A 20,308-nucleotide genomic window follows, 5' to 3' on the forward strand; every position below is an offset into this window, starting at 1 on the left:
AACGTAAACATGAGGGGAGAGGGGGTCAGGGAGAGCTAAAAAACTGTCTCTGATATTTAATCTAATTAAAAATAAATAAAAACTATTTAGTAGAAATTTTATTAATACTTTCCCACATTATAATTCGGTCTTTACATCTCTTTTTGTACTATTCTTTCTCTTTTTCTGTCTCTCAAATTTATTTGTTCATTTTATTATTATTATTATTTTTTCTCTCCCTCAAGAGATGGGAGAGAAAAGGATCGGGAGGTGGGTGGAAGAGTGTGGTGTACTTGTGCTGATAATAATTCCCTGGCCGGTCCAACAACAACAACAATAAACAACTCCTATGCTTACATATACTACATTCACAGGGTAAGTGTGATGTGTGGCATGACAGCCTGGGCTTTGTATTAAACTGATCCATTCTGCACGTAATATTTTTTAATGCATCACAAAGACAATAACTAATTTCTCTTTGAATGTTAAATTTTATTAAATAAAAAATACAGAATTAATGACTACATTGTACAAAAGGAAAAAAAAAAAAAGTCAATGATCATCGTTGTAGCTTAAAAAAAAAAATCAAATCAAATCAAACAAGTAATTCTCATGACAAACAGCAATTTTTGTAACACTATTCTGTTGCACTACTTAAGAGTTATTCATACTTCACACCAGTTGTTTTCATGTACTCAGTATATTGTTTAAATCTGCTGTGCAACAAGATCACCCTTCCCTCCACTCAACCAATCTCTAATCTTGACTGAAAGATGCGACTGAAGATGAAGACTGAAAGAACGGCCCCTTAAACCAGATATCAAATGATTCCCATTTCATGTAGAAAACTAAAAGTAACATTTGAAAGGCAAAACAAGCACATGCTTTGTCAAAGTTGTGTAATCCTCAAACGAGGGTTTTATTTTTATATGAAACAGACAGACAGTTTACAAAACAAGAACTGATCAAGTGGAATTTGCTTTTTTTTTCTTTTTTATATAGATACAACTGGTCAATGTTCCTACCACATTTTAACATGAACGTCTGGCTTTTAAAGCCCCTTCAGATGGACTTATTCAGAACCAGTCATATGCACAATGACATTCATACAACAGCAAAATGTTAAATGCACTTTTCCCATTAGACGCTGATGATGCAAACTGAAGGCGTTCAGACCCTCTCTGGTCACGTGATCAGGAGCTTTATCTTTAAAGCAGTAGGTTGACATCGTCTTCAGCCACGAGTAGAGATAGAAAATTGGACATAGTGGTGGGTGGAAGGATGAAAGACCGTAAGGTCCATTTCTTTTGCTCCATTTTCAGACCACCAGCACGGCAGGTTTTTTTTTCCCAAGCTGAAGGGAAGGGGCAAATCATGTCCCCTGCCCACAACCCTTCTACTAAAGTCAGTGCAGATTTCAGTTTAGAAGCCCATGCCGCCCATTCCTCCCATTCCACCCATGCCTCCCATTCCTCCAGCTGGCATTTCCTTCTCCTCCTTGGGGATCTCGGTGACGACAGCTTCAGCGGTGGACAAGAGAGATGCAACACCTGCAGCATCTAGCAGTGCCGTCCTCACCACCTGCAGAGGGAGACAAACACCATAAACCCACATTCTGTACAGGCTGATGAAAGAGCAATTGCTGTTTGCTATTTTTGACAGTTTTTAACATTTTTCCCTAAAATAAATTTGAGTGTACTAGTTTTTGGACCGTTATCATAGGTGATTTTGTTAGATTGGCTCCAGATTTGGCTTCAGTACTGACTAATCTAATGTATATGCACAAAGATAATATTGTAAAGCATCCTATAGAAAAGATTACATTTAAATGAGAGATTTGTGGGGGGTGTATGTATGGATGCATACATACAAACACAAATTTTATGTAAAATCATAACCTAAAACGTGTCCAAAAATACACAATTTGGCTTCACCACATAAATTAGATCAATATTTAGATCACATATCACAAAAAAACAATCACAAATGCATTCAATAACATCAGATTAAAAATGCAATTAAGCATATTCAAACGTAAAATCCAGTATTTAAAATTGTAATGGCACAAATGACATTCAATATAGGTTTTTCTTTATTTGAGGTTGCCTTAACGTCTTTTTGATAGCAAATCCAATTGCATTTAATTAGCAAAGACAACATTAGTTAAACTAAATATAAATTATTAAAATGTTATTCTTTTTAACGGTTTTACTAAAGATTACATTTTTTTTTTTACAAAAGAATATCAAACTAAATATCAAAATATAAGCAGAACTAACAAATTTAACTCTAATTATTCCATTAAAATTCAGATGTCATCATATGAATAGGTTTTAAAAAGGATTAAAGCATTTAAATGTTAATATTTTCAATTTATATACTTTTATATTAATATTTTAATTGTTATAAATGTTCAAAATACTGCAGTCTTTATTTCTGTAGTTTTATTGTTTTGGTATTTAATTATTTTGAATAAAAAGCAGACTTAGTGAGAAAAAGGTTTCAAAAATATGTAAAAAATAATAAAATTGTTGAACAAAAAACAAAAAAGTTCATAAAATATTGAAGTCCGTGGATTTCTTTTATATGTTAATATTTTAAATTTATTATAATTAAAATAAAATAAATAAATAAATACTGCCATTCTTTTTATTTATAGTTTTAAGTAAGCATGTTTATTTATTTATTAGTCTTAGTGAGCATAAGACTTAGTTTCAAAAACATTCTAAATGTTAAACAATCAGTATAGGCATAAAATATTGTACTCTGTAATTATCAATGTCTTATGAATTTCATTACAGATTAAGTTTATCACGCATACGCACCTTTGTGGGATCAATGATGCCTCTTTCAACCATATTGACATATTCTCCGTTCATAGCATCATATCCAATCTCTGTGGAGCTCTGCAGGATCTTCTCCACCACCAGCGAGCCTTCAACTCCAGCATTCTTAGCAATGGTCATTGCAGGAATACGAAGAGATCTGCGAATGATGTCGATACCTTCAAGAGATCGAAGAAAACAAAGGTCAGTTTTGGGAAAATCAACAGGACGCATCTGGAGGACGGAGGAGTCCAATTCTTACCGATCTTCTGGTCAGCATTGGCTGGCTTGATGTTGTCGAGGGCAGGGATGCAGCGCAGTAGAGCACATCCTCCTCCGGGCACAATTCCTTCCTCCACAGCGGCACGAGTGGCGTTCAGGGCATCAGTGACACGATCTTTCTTCTCATTCACCTCAACGTCACTTGTTCCTCCGACCTGAGAATGACATCAATGATTTTGATCAGCACAATGGCAAATAAACTAGGGGTCTTCAATTCTATTTCTATTGCGCTTTTACAATGTAGATTGCGTCAAAGCAGCTTAACATGGAAGATTATAGTAAATTGAAACTGTGCCAGTTCAGTTGAAGTTCAGTTCAGTGTGGTTTAATTTTCACTGCTGAAAGTACAAACACTGTACAAGTACAAGGGCAAATTCATTGATGCGCAGCTCCCATATACCAACCAAGAAAGTGGCGAGGAGCAAACACCAAATGACGAAAGTGAAGGAAAAGAAACCAGGCTCAGTTGGGCACAACCATTTCTCCTCTGTCCAAACTTCAATAATGGGTCTGGGTCTTTAATGAGCCTGTTGTTTTGATGATGTGAGAGCTGATATTGAGTATCTAATTGTGCAATATTGTCATTTGTTGTTTTAAATATCTGCGAGCTGACAGATGCCATTAACTTTTAGAAAAAAAGTCAATAAATAATATTTTCTAATGAAAGCTGCTCGCTGTGTGATGGAGATTATTTTTAATTGGGGTTCCCACTCTAAAAAAAAATGTCTAATTCCCAAACTTTCACTGACTAAAAAGCTGAATTTACACGACTTATGAACAGAAAAAAACAAACAAACAAAACAGGCTGTTGTGTTGAGCTTTGAGCTTACACAAAATAACAATACAGCCCGGTGACTGCCTTTGACGTGATTGTGATTGCCAAATGACAAGCTGGAGAGGAATTAAATGGAGCTGAAAACTAACCAATCCATAGGCAAAACGTGAAACAATGCTATAGACAGTACAGAAAATTGCAGTTTTGGTACATTTTAAAATGACTTTTTATAAAAACTCCTGATATTATAAATTTATTATTAATCTTTTCACTATTGGAGATCTACTTTATATGTCGGAAGTATTATTATTATTATTATTATTATTATTAAATGCTAGTTTGCTAATATCACACACTTCTAAGATATTCCCAATGTTAAACTGCCAAATGTGATGCTTGAGCACGGGTGTATTTGTAGCAATAGCCAAAACACATTGTGTGAGTTGAAATTATAACTTAAAATCTGATACTAAAAATCATCAGATATCATCGTCCATGATGACATCTTATAAATTCTCTTCTGCAAATAAACCAAAACCTAATCTTTAATAAAATATTGCCAAGAAGGACAATTTTATTAATATTTACATTTTTTTCAACCTTCAGACAATAAAAACTCTCCTCAGCCAAATATCATCCAATTCTATCATGCCATACATCAATGGAAAGTGTATTTATTCAGATACCTTAGTGTCCTGCTATCTTACCTTAATGACGGCCACTCCATCTGAGAGCTTGGCCAGTCGTTCGTTGAGTTTCTCCTTCTCATAATCACTGTTTGTGGACTCCAGCTGCTCTGCAATCTCATTGACGCGCTTCTCAATGGCAGATGCATCACCGCGGCCTTTCAGGAGCATGGTGTCGTCTTTAGTAACAATGACCTCGCCGACCTTGCCAAAGTCATGAGCTTGAATATCCTCAAGAGCAAGACCCATAGCCTCGTCACCAAACACCTGAAAACACACAATTCATGCATCTGATGAGATTAGAGCTCAACTTATGGTGTGATTTATCACAATTCATTGTTGGAGTATGTGTATTACATATAGCACAGGTGTCAAAGCCAGTTTCTGGTGCTATGCAGTTTAGTCCAATTCTAATTAAACACACCTGATCAAACTATTTAAGTCCTTCAGGCTTGTTTGAAACCTACAGGTAAGCAGGGTTGGAACTAAACTGTGCAGGGCTGTGGCCCTCCAGGAACTGGCTTTGACAACTGTGACTTAAAGGGATAATTAAACCAAAAAACAAAATTGTCACAAATTTACTCATCCTCCACTCGTCCCAAACCTATTAGTTTTTCCTGTTGAACACAAAAGTAGATTTTTCCTACCATGTATGTCAACATATTTTTCTTTTTTTTTTCATTATTTTCTTGTGTGTTCAGCAGTTTGGATTTTCTGTGAACTACGCCTTTAAATGAGATGTTTTATTGGAGTTATTTTTAATTAACACATACGGTTCCTCCAGTGGAAACTGCCATGTCCTGCAGTTGGTTTTTCCTGTTGTCCCCAAATCCTGGAGCCTTCACCGCCACGACCTGCAGGCCAACCTTCAACCTGTTAGGAAGATATAGCATTGACCTTTAACCCAGAACCTTTAAACAAAACAAACTATTCTTAAACCTCAACGTTTAAGAGTATCTATAAAAATATAAATAATAAAGGCTTCTAACAAAACACTCCACTTACTACAAATGTTCATTTTATATATACCAGTTCATTGTAGTATTAGCTAGTGTAACAAAATAATTATATACACACACAATATGATAGGGCTGTGCAATTAATCGAAAATCCGGTTTTGATTTCGGCTTCGCACGATTATGAAAAACCATTAATCGAGATAAACGATTATTGCATCATGTACCGCCCCCTTTCCAGCTGTACACATTTGTCGCTCTGCAAAGCTCAGTTTCACGTGAAAATGACAAAGCATGTACTGTAATGTAACGTTTGCAGCACTAGATGCGTTTCATTCACTGATGTACATTCGGATCAATCATATTTTTAATAGCGCGAAAGAGCACGTGCTGTTGTGTGTGTGCGCCGCCACGCTAAGCCTCAGACAGGCTCGTAGACTAGCAGAGCACACACATCTAACGCCATCTTAATGCGAGCGCTTTAATGGTCAAATACATGCACATTTGTGTCAGAGCGCGGTGTTTAGTGATTATTCATATTAACCCTCATTGGTGTAACTAACAAACAAGTTGATAATCAAAAGACGTGAAAGAGAAACCATATCAGAGCTGCACTATTCTCAAAGTGACAGCGCGCATAATGCTTGCTGCCGTCTGTTTTTTCGTTATTAATGAAACAAAAGGAAAAAAACCTCACTGGTCGACTAAAGGACTTTTTTTGTAGCTAAAGTTTTTTTCTTACAGTGAAGATGCTTAAGTGCTTAAGTTTAAACATAACAGATTCAATAACTCATTTCTAATAATCGATTAGTTTTAACTTTGCTATGATGACAGTACATAATTTTTTAATAGATATTTTTCAAGATACTAGTATTCAGCTTAAAGTGACATTCAAATGATTAATTAGTGTAATCAGGTCATTGTATAACAGTAGTTTTTTCTGCAAACAATCAAAAACATATATTGCTTAAAGGGGTTAATAATATTGAGCTATTAAAATAGGTTTCAAAATATTTAAATATAAAAAAAATTGTAGGAAATACTGTAAAAAAATTCCTTTGTTAAACATAATTTGGGAAATATATATATATATAAAAAAATTCACAGAAGGGCGAATAATTTTAACTTCAACTGATGATCGTTTTGAATAATCGTGATTACAATTATGACCAAAATAACCATGATTATGATTTTTCCCATGATCGAGCAGCCCTACAATACGATAACAACTAAAACAAATTATTATATAATGTAATATATAATATTATTTCTTTATTTAAAAAAGACTCCAAAACCTTTTAAAAACATTTAAATAAGTTTAAAGTTTAACAACTTTATTAAACCCACCAGGGGAAATTAAATTAGGGCAGTAGCATCATTATAACACAGAGACAAATACCCTACAAACAATATTAAAAAACACAATCCAGCAAACTTCATAAATATAATACTTAATAAAAAATAATAATAATAAAAACAGCAATAAGACCCAGATATTACAAATGTACAACTTGCTAAAATGTTGGTTATAAAGCCCTATAACACTGTGGTATTTTAATAAACTGGCATAACTGTGTGTAAAGGATAGTTCATTTCTAATAATTACAAAAAATGACAGATTTGGAAAACTTTTCATATTCACAAATTACCAATTAGCCTTCTTTTGTGAAAAATGCCTATCAAAATTAATCCTACTCAAAGCTGATGTCTTAAAGTATTTTTTACAGTTTTATAAAGTATTCATAATTACAAAACGTGGTTAAAAAAAGAAGATAATTTTGAAGGAGATTCCTTATACATTTAATAAACAACAAACCCTTGAGAATTAAAATCCTTTATGGATTTTGTTAGGACCCAATATCAAAATAAAAAACTTTAAATATATTGTAAAAATGTACATTTTAAAATATTTATATTATTTTCATATTACTTTAAAGATAGTCCATTTGAACAATTTAAATAATGACAACTTGTATATAAAAGCTTTAATTAGCATGGTCATTTTTATGAGAAATGCCAAAATCTAAATTAATCAGTAATGTGCTTTTTATTTTTGGGGGAGTAATGTCCCATTCAGGGCTTGACATTAACTTTTTTGATCACCAGCCACTGTCGCTAGTGGTTTTCCAACATTACTAGCCACTTGCCATTTTCACTAGCCACAATTGTGTTGTTGGGAAAATATATTTGCATACATTTAACATTGGCATGGTAAAATTACTTGATTTAAATTGTGTTATGTCTACATGCCTCATTAACTTTTTATATTTATTTTAGGACAATTTTTTTTTTCCATCTGGGCACACCAAACAAATTATTTTATTGCCACAAATTTAAAAAAATGTGTAAAAGCAAGCTAAATATAGCTGTGTACATGCACTTTTTATTCAACAAAATGTTCTTTAAAAAAAATAAATAAATAAATTTCATAAAAAAAAAAAAATTTATATATATATATATATATATATATATATATATATATATATATATATATATATATATATATATATATATATATATATATATATATATATATATATATATATATATATATATATTCTTCATCTAAAAATATACAAAGGAGTTTGTCCAGACTAAAAGTCCCTGACCATCAGGTAACTATAGATAAATGGACCGTTAATCTCCATCTCTCTGACAGAGACATGTTTGAGTATTTTTAAAATACTGTAAAATACTTGCTTACAAAAAAAAAAAAAACTTAGAAAGCATTTTACTATTTTGATAAACTTAATTTTTTTAATGGAAAGGTTGACATTTGCATGGAATTGGTGTTGTAGACTTGAAGATGATAGTTTAACATACCTGTTGAGGACCAGAGTGCTGAGCGCCTCTCCATCCACATCTTCCGCCACGATGACCAGAGGTTTGCGATGCTGGTTAGCAATTTCCAGAGCAGGAACAATACTCTGAACACTGGAGATCTTCTTCTCGCTCAGAAGCACATATGCATCCTGAAACTCACACTTCTGGCCTGCAGACAGAATCAACACGTTAGTCAGTCCAACATTAATAACATTGATAACAAATGACCTCCAAAAAAGTAATACGATACCTTTAGCGGTGTTGATGAAGTAAGGAGAAATGTAACCACGGTCAAACTTCATGCCCTCAATGATCTCAAGCTCATCATGAAGGGTTTTGCCATCCTTAAAAATAATAATTACATCCCGTGTGTGAGGTATTTTAAGGATAAAAACATAATTTGATCTGGATTAAACACTACTTTTTAGTAGCCTACCTTCACTGTAATGACACCCTTACGACCGACTTTCTTCATAGCATTGGAGATGATGTTACCAACTTCAGTGTCTCCATTGGCAGAAATAGTAGCCACCTACAAAGGATGATTCAAGGAAGCATACATAAATTGCACATTTACTTGTATCATTTTAAAGATATGTAAAAGATTAACATAGACAACAAAAAGACAAAAATAATAATTGTATTGATGTTTCCTATACAAACTTTGAAATACCTTAAAGGGGACTTATGCCTCTTTGTACAAGATAGAAAGTCTCTGATATCCCTAGAGTGTTTATGTGAAGTTTCAGCTCAAAACTCTACAAATAATGTTTTATAACATTTTAGGTTTTGATCCTAATCTAGTCATTTTGTGGACTGTCGCTTAAAATTCAAATGAGAATGGGTGAAGCTACAAATGCCTGTGTGTTAGCATAGTGGCAGATTCAAAAACAAGACTAAGGGCACACTCTCACTAGGCACAGTTGCCTTGAAAAATGTCGAAGTGCGGTTGTCCCCCTTCCCCCGACAGTTTGCACTCATGATACATCTTTCTTTACCTACTGATCCAGAGAACGCTTAAGTCATTGATGATGCGACTGTTCAGTTTAACATGTAAAAAGTGCTCTCGCTCAGCACAGTGGAGATTGCTTTAGTTATATCGTTTTAGCCATTTAGGATGCAGTGACATGCAGTCAATTATTTTGCCAAAAAGATCCACCACTTTTTACGCTTATAAAGTCCTCGTGCTGCACGTATTTGGAGGTTTGCTGAAGGAGCAGCGAGAGGTTTGAGTCTTTATTAAACTACAACATTTTGCAGAATGATTAACAAATCCATATGAAACAGTCTTCTAAAAGTGACACATCTTTAATTTCTTTAATTTCGAGCTCAGGCGCACCATTGTGCATACAGGGTTCTTGCACAGTTTTAAAAGTAAAATTTTATGCTTTTTAAGACCTTTTTAAGACCTCAACAAATATAATTTAAGACCCAAAAATTTTAGAATTTCTTCAGAGTAGGCTACTCATTTTAATGTTCTCGTTAGATTTAAATAAATTGTGCCTCGTCACAGTATGGATAACCCACACTACCTGCTTTTTGGGTGTCAGGTGGTGAAATTAAACTGTTATAGCTGACTGTGAGGGGGCGTCTGAACTAGAGCTGTAATCAGGATATAAAAGCTAGGCCCGATAGAGCCCGAACCCGACAAGTACATTTTGATTGACAGCTTTTAAAAGCCCGTACCCGTTTATAGCCCGACATTATCCAAATGTGCAAAGGCACACAGCTCTTTTGTCTTTTTTTATGAATGAGTTGTTTAAAAGGGTTAACATTACTTATTCATAACATAGGCTATAGGCCTAACATTAGTAACTAGTAACATTGTTAGGTCGAGCTGCAAACAATGCAGGGATTAACCTGGACCTGCTATGACAAGCTGCTGCAACGTCCCGCTGCTGCTTTCCTCCTTTCATGTGCGACTTGACAACTTTGAGCCCCATGGTCCCTAACGAAAAGGTCTTTTTGCAGAATTCACACATTGCCTTTTTGCCACGTCGTTAAATGTACAATTTTCCATCTTTGCATTTTGACACATCAACAACCGCATAATAACAGCACGCAGGTACAGACCGACGCAAGCGTCTGTACTCTGTAGCTGACCCACCGTAATAAGCTAATAAATCACGGAGACTGTCATTTCTCTCCTGTTTTACAAGTGCTAAATTAATCAACTATTAGATGTTTTACGGTGGACCACTGTGCTTCCCTATCGTCATTAAGCACACTGGCTGAAAATTTTATACCTACAGCCACTTTACGGTAAAATTAAAGACAATTTAAGACCTTAATTACCCGGATTTTAATTTAATACATACACTACAAGCGTAATGTGCCAAAGCCCAACCAAACAACACTCTGGCACACCTCTTAACCGCACTTTGGCCCGATTCGCAGCACTCACACTTGTCAAATGAACTGGGAAATGTGCCTGGGCATGGGCATGGTTCGGATAGCAGAGTGTGAGTAATCCCCAACGTCCAACGCTAATGAAGAAGAGATTGTCACTAATGGGTGAAACTCAAACTTTTATTATAACCTAACTTTTAATCTGATGTATTAAGAAACTGCATCAATGTAATGTAGTGTATTTTTTATTTAATGCCATGTCAGCAACCAAGGCTATTTTCATGGCAAAAAAATTCAATAATAAATATATTTAAAAACAAAAACGAACACACCAATTAAATGTGAATTTTAGTGTTAATACATGATCAAAATTTAAAAAATTTTCCTGGTGTCACTTTAAATGGATCAATATGAGGCTGATATTATATTACAGAACTTTCCATTTAATGCCACTTTTTACCTGAGCGATTTCCTCTGGAGTCGTGACGGGCTTTGAGTTTTTCTTGAGTTCACTGATGACCTCTTCTACGGCCATCATGACTCCTCTACGGATCTCAACTGGGTTTGCCCCCTTGCTGATGGTGTCGAAGCCCTCTTTGGCGACAGCCCGGGCCAGAACTGTAGCGGTGGTGGTGCCGTCTCCAGCCTCCTCATTAGTGTTGTTGGCCACATCCTGAACCAGCTTGGCTCCGATATTTTTATACCTGTCCTTCAGATCAATACTTTTAGCAACTGTGACCCCATCTTTGGTAACTTTAGGGCTTCCCCAGCTCTGCTCAATGATGACGGTGCGACCCTGAAAGACAGAGAGAGGGAAATCTAGTAGCTTTTCTTCCATCAATGATTAAAAACGTGATTTAGAAAGGATGGTGGTTTTGTTTGACTGGCGACTTATTAATCCCAGCACACCTTTGGCCCCATGGTGACGGCCACTGCATCAGCCAGCAGGTCAACACCCTGGAGCATGAGGGCCCGGGCATCTGCTCCAAACTTCACATCCTTTGCATATGCACGGGTCAGGTGAGGGGCCAGAGCCCTGCACACAGGCCTCATCTGTCTCATGACACTGGGTAAACGCAGCATTTCTATCAGAGAGTGAGAGAGAGAGAGAAAGATTATTATTGTTGTTGTTGTTGTTGTTTTTATTACTGTTTTATCCTAAAATGTTGATTGTTAAAATGTACAGTTTATTCTGATCAATTATGTTTATAATTGAATTGTATAAATAATATGATATATTGAATAACATGATATATTAAATATATTGTATTTTATTTGAATATTATATGTTTTTTTTTGCTTTACTACTATATATTGTGTGTACTGTTTTTTTATTATACATGTATGTTACTTTATGTAAACTTTTTATTCAATACATTTGTAACATTTGTCATGCCAATAAAGCAATTATTGAAATTAATTTAGAGAAAGGCATAAAATTACAAAATGAATTCAATTAATTTAAAACAAAGTGTTTCAGAATCATTCAGAGGCCCTTGTTTATTTGTAATTTACAGGATAAACAGCATTTAATTTATAAAATAAATAACAAAAAAATGGAATATAATAAAAATTTGCTCATATCTGGTCATTTCTCAGTAAATATGCACAAAATATCCAATGATTTTACACTATTTACAGCCAGCCACACTTGGCTTTAGGGCTGTGCGATTTGGGGAAAATAGCTAATTGCGATTTTTCTGACAGATATTGCTATTGGATTTACGAATAATTTTGTAGTCGAGCTCAATATTCTAAGTTGTGGCAACAATTCTGCAACAGCTCTTAAAAATGACCTGTTTTTGACTTTGAAAACAAAATATTCCCAGTGCTGTTTTTCTTTGGTATTAATTTGTCGATTAATGCTTCTGAAGCAGCCGACACCATCATCCCACTTATCAGCGCTTTCCGGTTTGGTTTCTCTTTTTTATTGTGGCTGTAGTTCGGTTGCAAAATTCTGATTGAGCAGAACAAAAGTGTGCTCACTCAATTGGCTGGTAAGACTGTCACACACAGCCATCAGTCGCTCATGTGCTCTGGGTGGGGGAAATTAAACAATATATACATTTCATATTGCAGCCTCTTGCGAATAACTAATCACAACGTTTTAAATTGGGATACGAGTTTGATTAATCTCACAGCTCTACTTGGCTTCATCAACACTATAGGCGATTTTGAATGATAAAAATATTATAATACACATACTCATAAAAACTTTTTGGTCCATTTAAAAAAAGAAAAAAAAAAACGCACATTATAATATATACACATTTATTTTCTATTTAGTATTAGGCTACAATATTATTTTGTTCCTCCTACTAATAATATACTATTACAATTACTATAATAATTTAATTATGATATTTACACATTCAAATGTTATTAGTTAGAACTTGCAATTATCTAAATGTTATTTATTATATTTGTTTTTTAAATTACTTATTTGAATCTCACAAATGTTCATCTTCATTTAATAATTAGATGGTATACATTTTCTTTTAAAAAATGCTTATAGTAATAATTTGTAATTTATTAATTAAATTTTTATTATTATTATTATTATTAGTTAATTTATTATTTTGTTTGGCTAATATTTTACAATAAAATCTGCATGAATGACCCCTTTCCCCAGTTTGAGAACCTCTGATTTAATCAATGACGTGGCCCCGCCCAAAACTGACAAACATTGGTTGAAGCAGGCAGAAATCCTTTACTGATTGGCTGATAGTAGCCAACAAATCGAAGAATCAGTTTCTTAAAAGATCCTAGTGTGATTTTTCATTACAATTTCGGTGTTCGGTTAGGCATAGAGTACATTTAATGCATGGCAGTCACACACAGAAAAAAATATCTGAACAAGGATAATATCTGAACAATCCCTAACCAGCAAGGGAAAAAAAGCCTTGTGTCGAGGTCACATGATACGGATGCCAAAAATTTGTCTTTGCACTCGCCGCCCCCTCCAATGCTTTACACTGGCCATTCATTCATTTTTTAAGCTAATTCTCCTCTTATTTGGTGTCCAAAATGTCAGCACCTCCCCTTAAAACATGTTCTGGAATATACGATATCATCACTTCATGGATCACATGGACACTTACAACAATGTTTCGTAAAATCAGAGTACCATGCATTTAAAAAAATGTTTAATATAACATTAGACTAACATTTTCAGTGTAATGTTATTTTGTATTTAATGTAAATACTAATGTTTAAACAATCGTGTCTTGTAAAGCCTGTAGTGAGTCCCTCTACTACCCCACGTGTGTTCAGGGCGTCACAAGGTCAAAATCACTCCGCGTCACGACACAGACGGAAATGATGCCTTTCATCTCCATGAGTTCACGTTATAAAGTTCCCTGGATATTCCTTTTGTTTAATCAAAATCAACCATAGTAGATTTTACACCGCTTAAATATTCCAAACATAAAAATATTTAATATTCGTAGGCCTCAATATAGCATAACTTGCAATAGTCAACTGAACACCTATAACCACTATTATACTGTCTTAAATTGCTTATAAAGCAACAGCTAAATTAAACACATGCATTACAGTTGTCAGCATAAGTGCATAACGTTATAATATGCAAAACACCCTGCTTACTATAAAGCCGGCTATTCTAATGGCTGCATCTGTCATCAAGGATAAATGTTAAAAAAAAATTAACTAATTGACAAGTCGTTCGACAAGAAACATGCACGATGCTACTTTATAACTCTGAGAAACAACGTGACAGTGTGTTACATGATTAACTTACATGCTACGATACGTCCCTGCCTGTTTGAGCTCACTGATTTCAATTATCTTTATATCAGCTTGGCATTAAAGAGCATTAAGCAATATATTGTGTTTATAGGCTTTTATGGATGAGGATAATGCTGAGTGACTTACTGCAGAGTGATCTGGAGGTGAATGAAGGGATGCGCGTGTCCGTCAGCGGAGCAGGCTGAATGATATAAGAGGAGCCGCTTTAGAGCCGCTGCAGTTCCACTCGACGCACATGTGTTCTTCATCCGGGTAACCTCCCCCGCAGCCCTGACATCTGCATAACTCAATACTCTCACATTCTATGTATGCGTTATGCTTTTTTTAAAACATACGCTTTCAGCAACTTTTGTCTCAATAATAATTGACGTATTTTGACGACAGTGGGAGAAAATGTGAACAAAATGTATCATTAATATCTATTAAATCGGTGTTATGCTCGTTCCGGGGCTTTAAGTTCGAGAAATTTCGCAGATTCTATTGGAGAAAAATAGACGTCAGAGGTCAAGATTGTGCAACCAGAAATGGTATTGCGTTTTGCAAATTTCGTTGTTTTTTTTGTTAAAGGTCTAATATTATAACCTTTTCTTATAGATTATCTACATATTAAGTCAATATATGTGTATTTATATTATATAATTACAATACTTTATTATTAATAATATTAGTATTATGTAGAAAGCTCAAGATAGCTTTTAAAAATGCATTTGAGTTGAGTTATTTGTCAATTTTATCTTTTAAAAATAAAAATCATCTATATTAAATGTGTTTGAATAACGTGAAATTTTGTACTGAAGCAGCACATGTATTATTCATTTAAATATTGTGCAAGTTATAAATGCTGTAACAATCAGATAAAAATTTCTCCTTTGTTACGAAACAACAAAAAAAGAGTCAAATGTCTTTATGTAAGGTTTGGGAGATCGAGGAATATTCTAGATTGCAGGTCTGGGGTCGGTAGGGATTGTCTTGTGGCGCATGCGCAGTGCCCTTCCAGACATTTCTTCTTCACGTGGATCGCAGGAGTGAAGTGGTCCAGTGTGACGGTCTCTTGCTGCTCTGTCGGACGCGGTTTTCTTAAAGATCAGCTAAAATGGTAAGACGCGTAAGATAATTAATCCAACTACTCCGTCTGAATGAGATGTTACTATGTTGTGTTGAATTGTTTCGCGTGATGTTTTATAACTCCCCATCAACTGCGACTGCAAGGTCACGGTTAGTAATGCAGTCGTGCCCAGATTCAATGTGTAAAAATGATTTGATGCTGAAGTTGTTAGTTAATATGGGCACGTGAAGTGTGGGTGAAAGGTTGGTTTATGTCAATAAGGTTCAGAGCTAACCCGATGTATTTAATGAATAATTTTGCTAACAGCTGGTTTATACACCAGCGTAACATTTTGGTATAACGTTAACGTTAGATGTGTAAATGGGGTTTTAATAGTGTTAATGTTACACGATAAAAAAAATGCACCTGACATTTTGTGTTATAAATACTTAACGTGTTAAGAGTGTTTTTCTTGTATATCCGTCACACATTGTGTAAAATTGACTTAATTTTCGTTATAATAACTTAATAATTCACGTTGTGGAAACACTCAGGCTCAAAGATCAGTACAGCCAATAGTGTTTCAGCTAGACATGAACTTCCGGGTCATTTTGAATAGAGGCGAACGCATGTGCATTATGATGGACACTGCTGTAACTACTTTGTATTTTATTGAGACAGATATATATTTTTAAATGCAGGGTAATGCTTTTATTTGTGCATATTTAAGAGAAAGTTTACCCAAAAATGAAATGTACTTTTACTCAGTCCTGAAGAGGTTCTATATCTTTGAGCGTTTTTTTCTGTTAAAAAGATAAGATATTTAGAAAAATGTTGGAAACCGGTAGCCGTTAACATCCATTAAAAATATATATATAAAAGTAAGTCAATAACTACCGGTTTCCAATAGCATGCTAAGTGATGTGCGTATTTTATTTTCTACTAGATAGTAATCGAGTCATTTGTGCCACGACTTGTGAGTTATAAATTTGCCTTGTAGTTTGCGGCCAGGTGAAACTGATTTACTCTAGAATCTTCTACACGCTTGTCTGTTCTGCCTTCAGGGTTCAGGGTTTATCATGTTGCCTGTCCTTTTGTCCTTCAGCAGTATGGTAAACATTTACAAAACCTCCAAAACTTTTTCCTCCCCCACACTAACCCTCAACATCTCCTGTCCCATCAACCCTCCCTCACACACGACCTTCTCCCAAGGTCACACACATCTGTTCTCAGAAAAGCAGCAGCTGTTGTCTTTGTAACGGTATGATACAGAGTGTTTGATGGTCAGCACTTTTCTGGAGTCAGCCTAAAACTTATCTTTGAAAGAATGCAAACCAAAGATTTAGTTACAACTGAAATCAAAAATCAGTTGTTCTTTATTATGGGACTCCAGTTTATTTTAAAATCATGAATGAACACTTTTGGTCATGGAATAATCATTTAGCAAAAGCCGCAGACGAAAATGAAGACAAATCTAAAGGGATAGTTCACGAAAAAACTCTAGAAAATTCTGTTATATTTACCTTTAACTCTCAGTTTGTCTTTTGTTGAACAGAAAATAAGTTATTTAGAAAAATGCTGAAAACCTGTAACCTTTGGTTATTTCTACCATGAAAGTCAATGGTTACTGATAAAAACTGTTGGGGTTTTTTGTGTGACGCCCCCTTGTGTGTGTTTTTTTCCCTTTTCAAGTGTTGCGAAACTGTATCGACTATTTCTCCACTGCACTAAGCATGATTTTTTTTTCCTTTCTAGCAGGCTTTCCGGAAGTTTCTCCCCATGTTTGACCGTGTGTTGGTAGAGCGGCTCGCTGCAGAGACCGTGTCAAGAGGAGGCATCATGATTCCAGAAAAGTCTCAAGCCAAAGTGCTGCAGGCTACCGTGGTAGCAGTGGGTCCAGGATCCACAAACAAGGTAATTTTTATTTATTTAAAATTTTATTTACATTTTTCATTACAGTGTGTGAAATCAGAGTTTTAATTATTTCTGTTTTTCAGGATGGGAAAGTAATACCTGTCTGTGTCAAAGTTGGGGATAAAGTTTTGTTGCCGGAGTACGGAGGAACTAAAGTTATGCTTGAAGATAAGGTTTGAACATTTGCCGTTTATTGACTCTTACTTTTTATCCATTTAGAACAGAGATGCCCAAACTAGGGGCCCATGGGCCAAAGTTGGCCCATACTAACCTTTGTTTTGGCCCCTCATCCCATCTGAGAAAAGAGGGAGAATGATGGGGATGATTTAGAGATTGTCAATTAAAATTTAATTTAACCCTTTGTTTGTTTTATTGTTAAAAGCTAACTGAAATTAAATGATGCAAATTAATCAGATTTTAATTAAATACTGGCACTCGACAATGCAGAGACTTTGATGAGCAAATTAACCTGTGTATTCAGCATTGTACTCCACTGTGTTATAAATGTAATTGTTTGTTTTTATTGCTATATGTTATCATTTTAAAAGTTATACTGCATTAGTTAATACAATTAAGTAATATTTTCTATTTATTTTGAAATATTATGAAATAAATTAGAAAATGACCCATGGCAACTTGAATGTAAAATAGTTTGGTTTGTTTACCTTTGGCCCATGGCTATCAAGAATATTTGCTTTTTGGTCCTTCATGTGAAACCTTTTTAAGCACCCCTGATTTCTGAGGTTTGAGTTTTTTTTTTTTTTTTCTTACAGAAACCAAATGTATTTGCATCCAAAATAACGAAATTGAAATGTAATCTATTTTATAATGATTGTTTGATTTATAAACTGCTATTCTTCTTTTATTTTCTTTTGTAGGACTATTTCCTTTTCCGGGATGCAGATATTCTTGGCAAATACGTAGATTGAAGTCAGCTTGTCCAGCCATCTGTGTCATTCTAAAGTGCATAGAATGAAAGATTGTTCCATGTTTGTTTTCATTTTTCTATGTCATTTGATTGTAAATAAGTATGATCATGTTTTGTTAAAATAAAGTGATCTTGATGTTTCATCTCACTTTTTGAGGTTAACAGTTTTGAAATTGAACATGTGACCGCTGAAACGTATACCAACTGTATAAACTGGGAAGTGATATACATCTTAACAATTGAAGCATTGCCAAGACTTTATAGTTCATATACATGAAAATTGTTTTTAATTTTGGTAGATTATGAATCACTCTTCTTTAACTTTTTAAAATGGAATGAGATGGATTTTTTTAAGTAACAAAAGAACTGCTTGTTCTAGTGGTAAAAAAGGTTATTTTTTTAATTTATTAGTTTTCTTTAAATTATATGATTTTGAATTCTATGTTGGATGTGATCAGAAGTTAACTAAAATAATTAGATAGTGCCTCCTGAAAGTAATCCAATTCCTATAACTCCTCGCATTGATGTTTTTCAGCTGACTACATTTTTATTCATTAAATTTTTGGAAATATTCTGAAGACGGCTTCTTCTTATTTGGACAGATTTAGAATCAGTGGTCAGATTGTCACTGACTGGCATCTTTTCTGTAGCTGAATACAGGAACATGCATAACAGTACACAAAATACAATATCAATCAAAAAATGACAGTGACAAAAAGTACAGTACTACAGGAAGCAATGGAAATAACAATAGCATCATAAAATTAAAGAAAAATAAGTTTTTTTTGCATTTACAAGGGTTACTAAAAATTGCTTACACAAAGATCTTAAGAGCAGAGCAGATTTTGACAGTTTTTAAAGCTTTATTATTAGCTGATCCTGAAATCAGTTCTATGTTATTTTAATTTTAAGAAGATCACAAAGGCAGGTTTACAATTTGAGAGTCTTAAATGTGAAGTGCATGACAACATTTACTGCTTGCTTTTACAAGTCCCAAATTTTGTTCACAAAGTCATCACCAGATGGTGCCATTGGCCATTTAACGATAACATTCGATTATTTTTCTAACTGCAGAATTTCAAGACACCGATCTCCTACATGTTTATCGATTAAAAAAAAAAAGAAAAACTATTCAATATAGTAGATTACAAATCACAATCAAGCTTAGATTTGCATACAGAAAACAACACCATCTGATTATTCTTACTATTGCCTTATATGTAATCACCTGTTTCTAAATCCTGTAATACTTGTGGTAATCTGCTTAAAACTTAGCAGGATACCACCACAGTGCTCAAAATAAATGGTAAAGAACCCAAATAAGACTTGATTTACATTGACAACTGCTCATTACCCTTCCTTTTTTTTGCTTTAACCTGCACTGTAAACAATACATTTTAATTAGAGAGTTCACCCCCAAAAATGTAAAAGTCCGTTACAATCCACTTTCATTTCTCTGTTTTCCAAATGTTTAAGTTAATGTTTTTGTTCTTATGAGAGTGAACAATGACTTATAACTTGGATTTTGTTAGTTTTAAAAAGTTTTTTTTTAATATCAGCTAGCATTGAATGACTATTTATTGTCAAACTAGTGTAGTTTTAGTGCTTGAGTCCCTTATTTCTTGATTATTCTGAAATACAATATTCTTGCTTATGCGTATATTTAACTATATTTATTATATTGGTTATTACTTAAGAACCTATATAAGATATAAAGAGTAAAATATACCCATAAAAGTCATATATTTAAAAAAAATCTGAATAATAAAAAGAATAAGGGACTGTCAAGAACCAAAAAAACACAAGTATCCCCAATATTTGAATAGAATATATGAATAGAATAAAAAAACTGGCCTACTATAATTGCTGAGCTGTGTTATTTTTATTAAAGAAAAGGAAACCAAAATCAGAAATATGAATTGACACAAGTGATTGTATTTGTACAAGAAGAACTTCAAGTCATTTAAAAAGAAAAACA

The 20,308-nt window shown here is 34.1% G+C and overlaps 2 protein-coding genes across 4 annotated transcripts; one reads left to right on the forward strand and one right to left on the reverse strand.

Annotated features, from left to right (window-relative positions):
* Positions 1–450: 450 nt before the first annotated feature.
* On the reverse strand, positions 451–14,617 carry hspd1 (heat shock 60 protein 1). Its single transcript, NM_181330.3, is given in 11 exon segments — positions 451–1,560; positions 2,805–2,983; positions 3,067–3,241; positions 4,569–4,814; positions 5,321–5,420; positions 8,327–8,495; positions 8,577–8,670; positions 8,763–8,858; positions 11,136–11,471; positions 11,585–11,760; positions 14,570–14,617. Coding segments are annotated over 10 exon segments (1,728 nt in total). The 5' UTR covers positions 11,759–11,760; positions 14,570–14,617; the 3' UTR covers positions 451–1,401.
* Positions 14,618–14,917: 300 nt separating this feature from the next.
* Positions 14,918–18,908, forward strand: hspe1 (heat shock 10 protein 1). Of its 3 annotated transcripts, none has more exons than NM_131526.2 (5): positions 14,918–14,970; positions 15,357–15,539; positions 17,244–17,402; positions 17,486–17,575; positions 18,281–18,908. In NM_131526.2, the coding sequence occupies exons 2-5, from the start codon at positions 15,537–15,539 to the stop codon at positions 18,329–18,331; spliced, it is 303 nt and encodes a 100-aa protein (NP_571601.1). In that variant the 5' UTR covers positions 14,918–14,970; positions 15,357–15,536; the 3' UTR covers positions 18,332–18,908. The 3 variants fall into 3 exon arrangements, with proteins under 3 accessions (NP_571601.1, NP_001315319.1, NP_001315320.1); NM_001328390.1 differs by lacking the exon at positions 14,918–14,970 and adding an exon at positions 15,026–15,154; NM_001328391.1 differs by lacking the exon at positions 14,918–14,970 and having other exon boundaries at positions 17,247–17,402.
* Positions 18,909–20,308: the final 1,400 nt, after the last annotated feature.

Source organism: Danio rerio, chromosome 9, assembly GCF_049306965.1.
Source record: "Danio rerio strain Tuebingen ecotype United States chromosome 9, GRCz12tu, whole genome shotgun sequence".
Taxonomy (NCBI): Eukaryota; Metazoa; Chordata; class Actinopteri; order Cypriniformes; family Danionidae; genus Danio; species Danio rerio.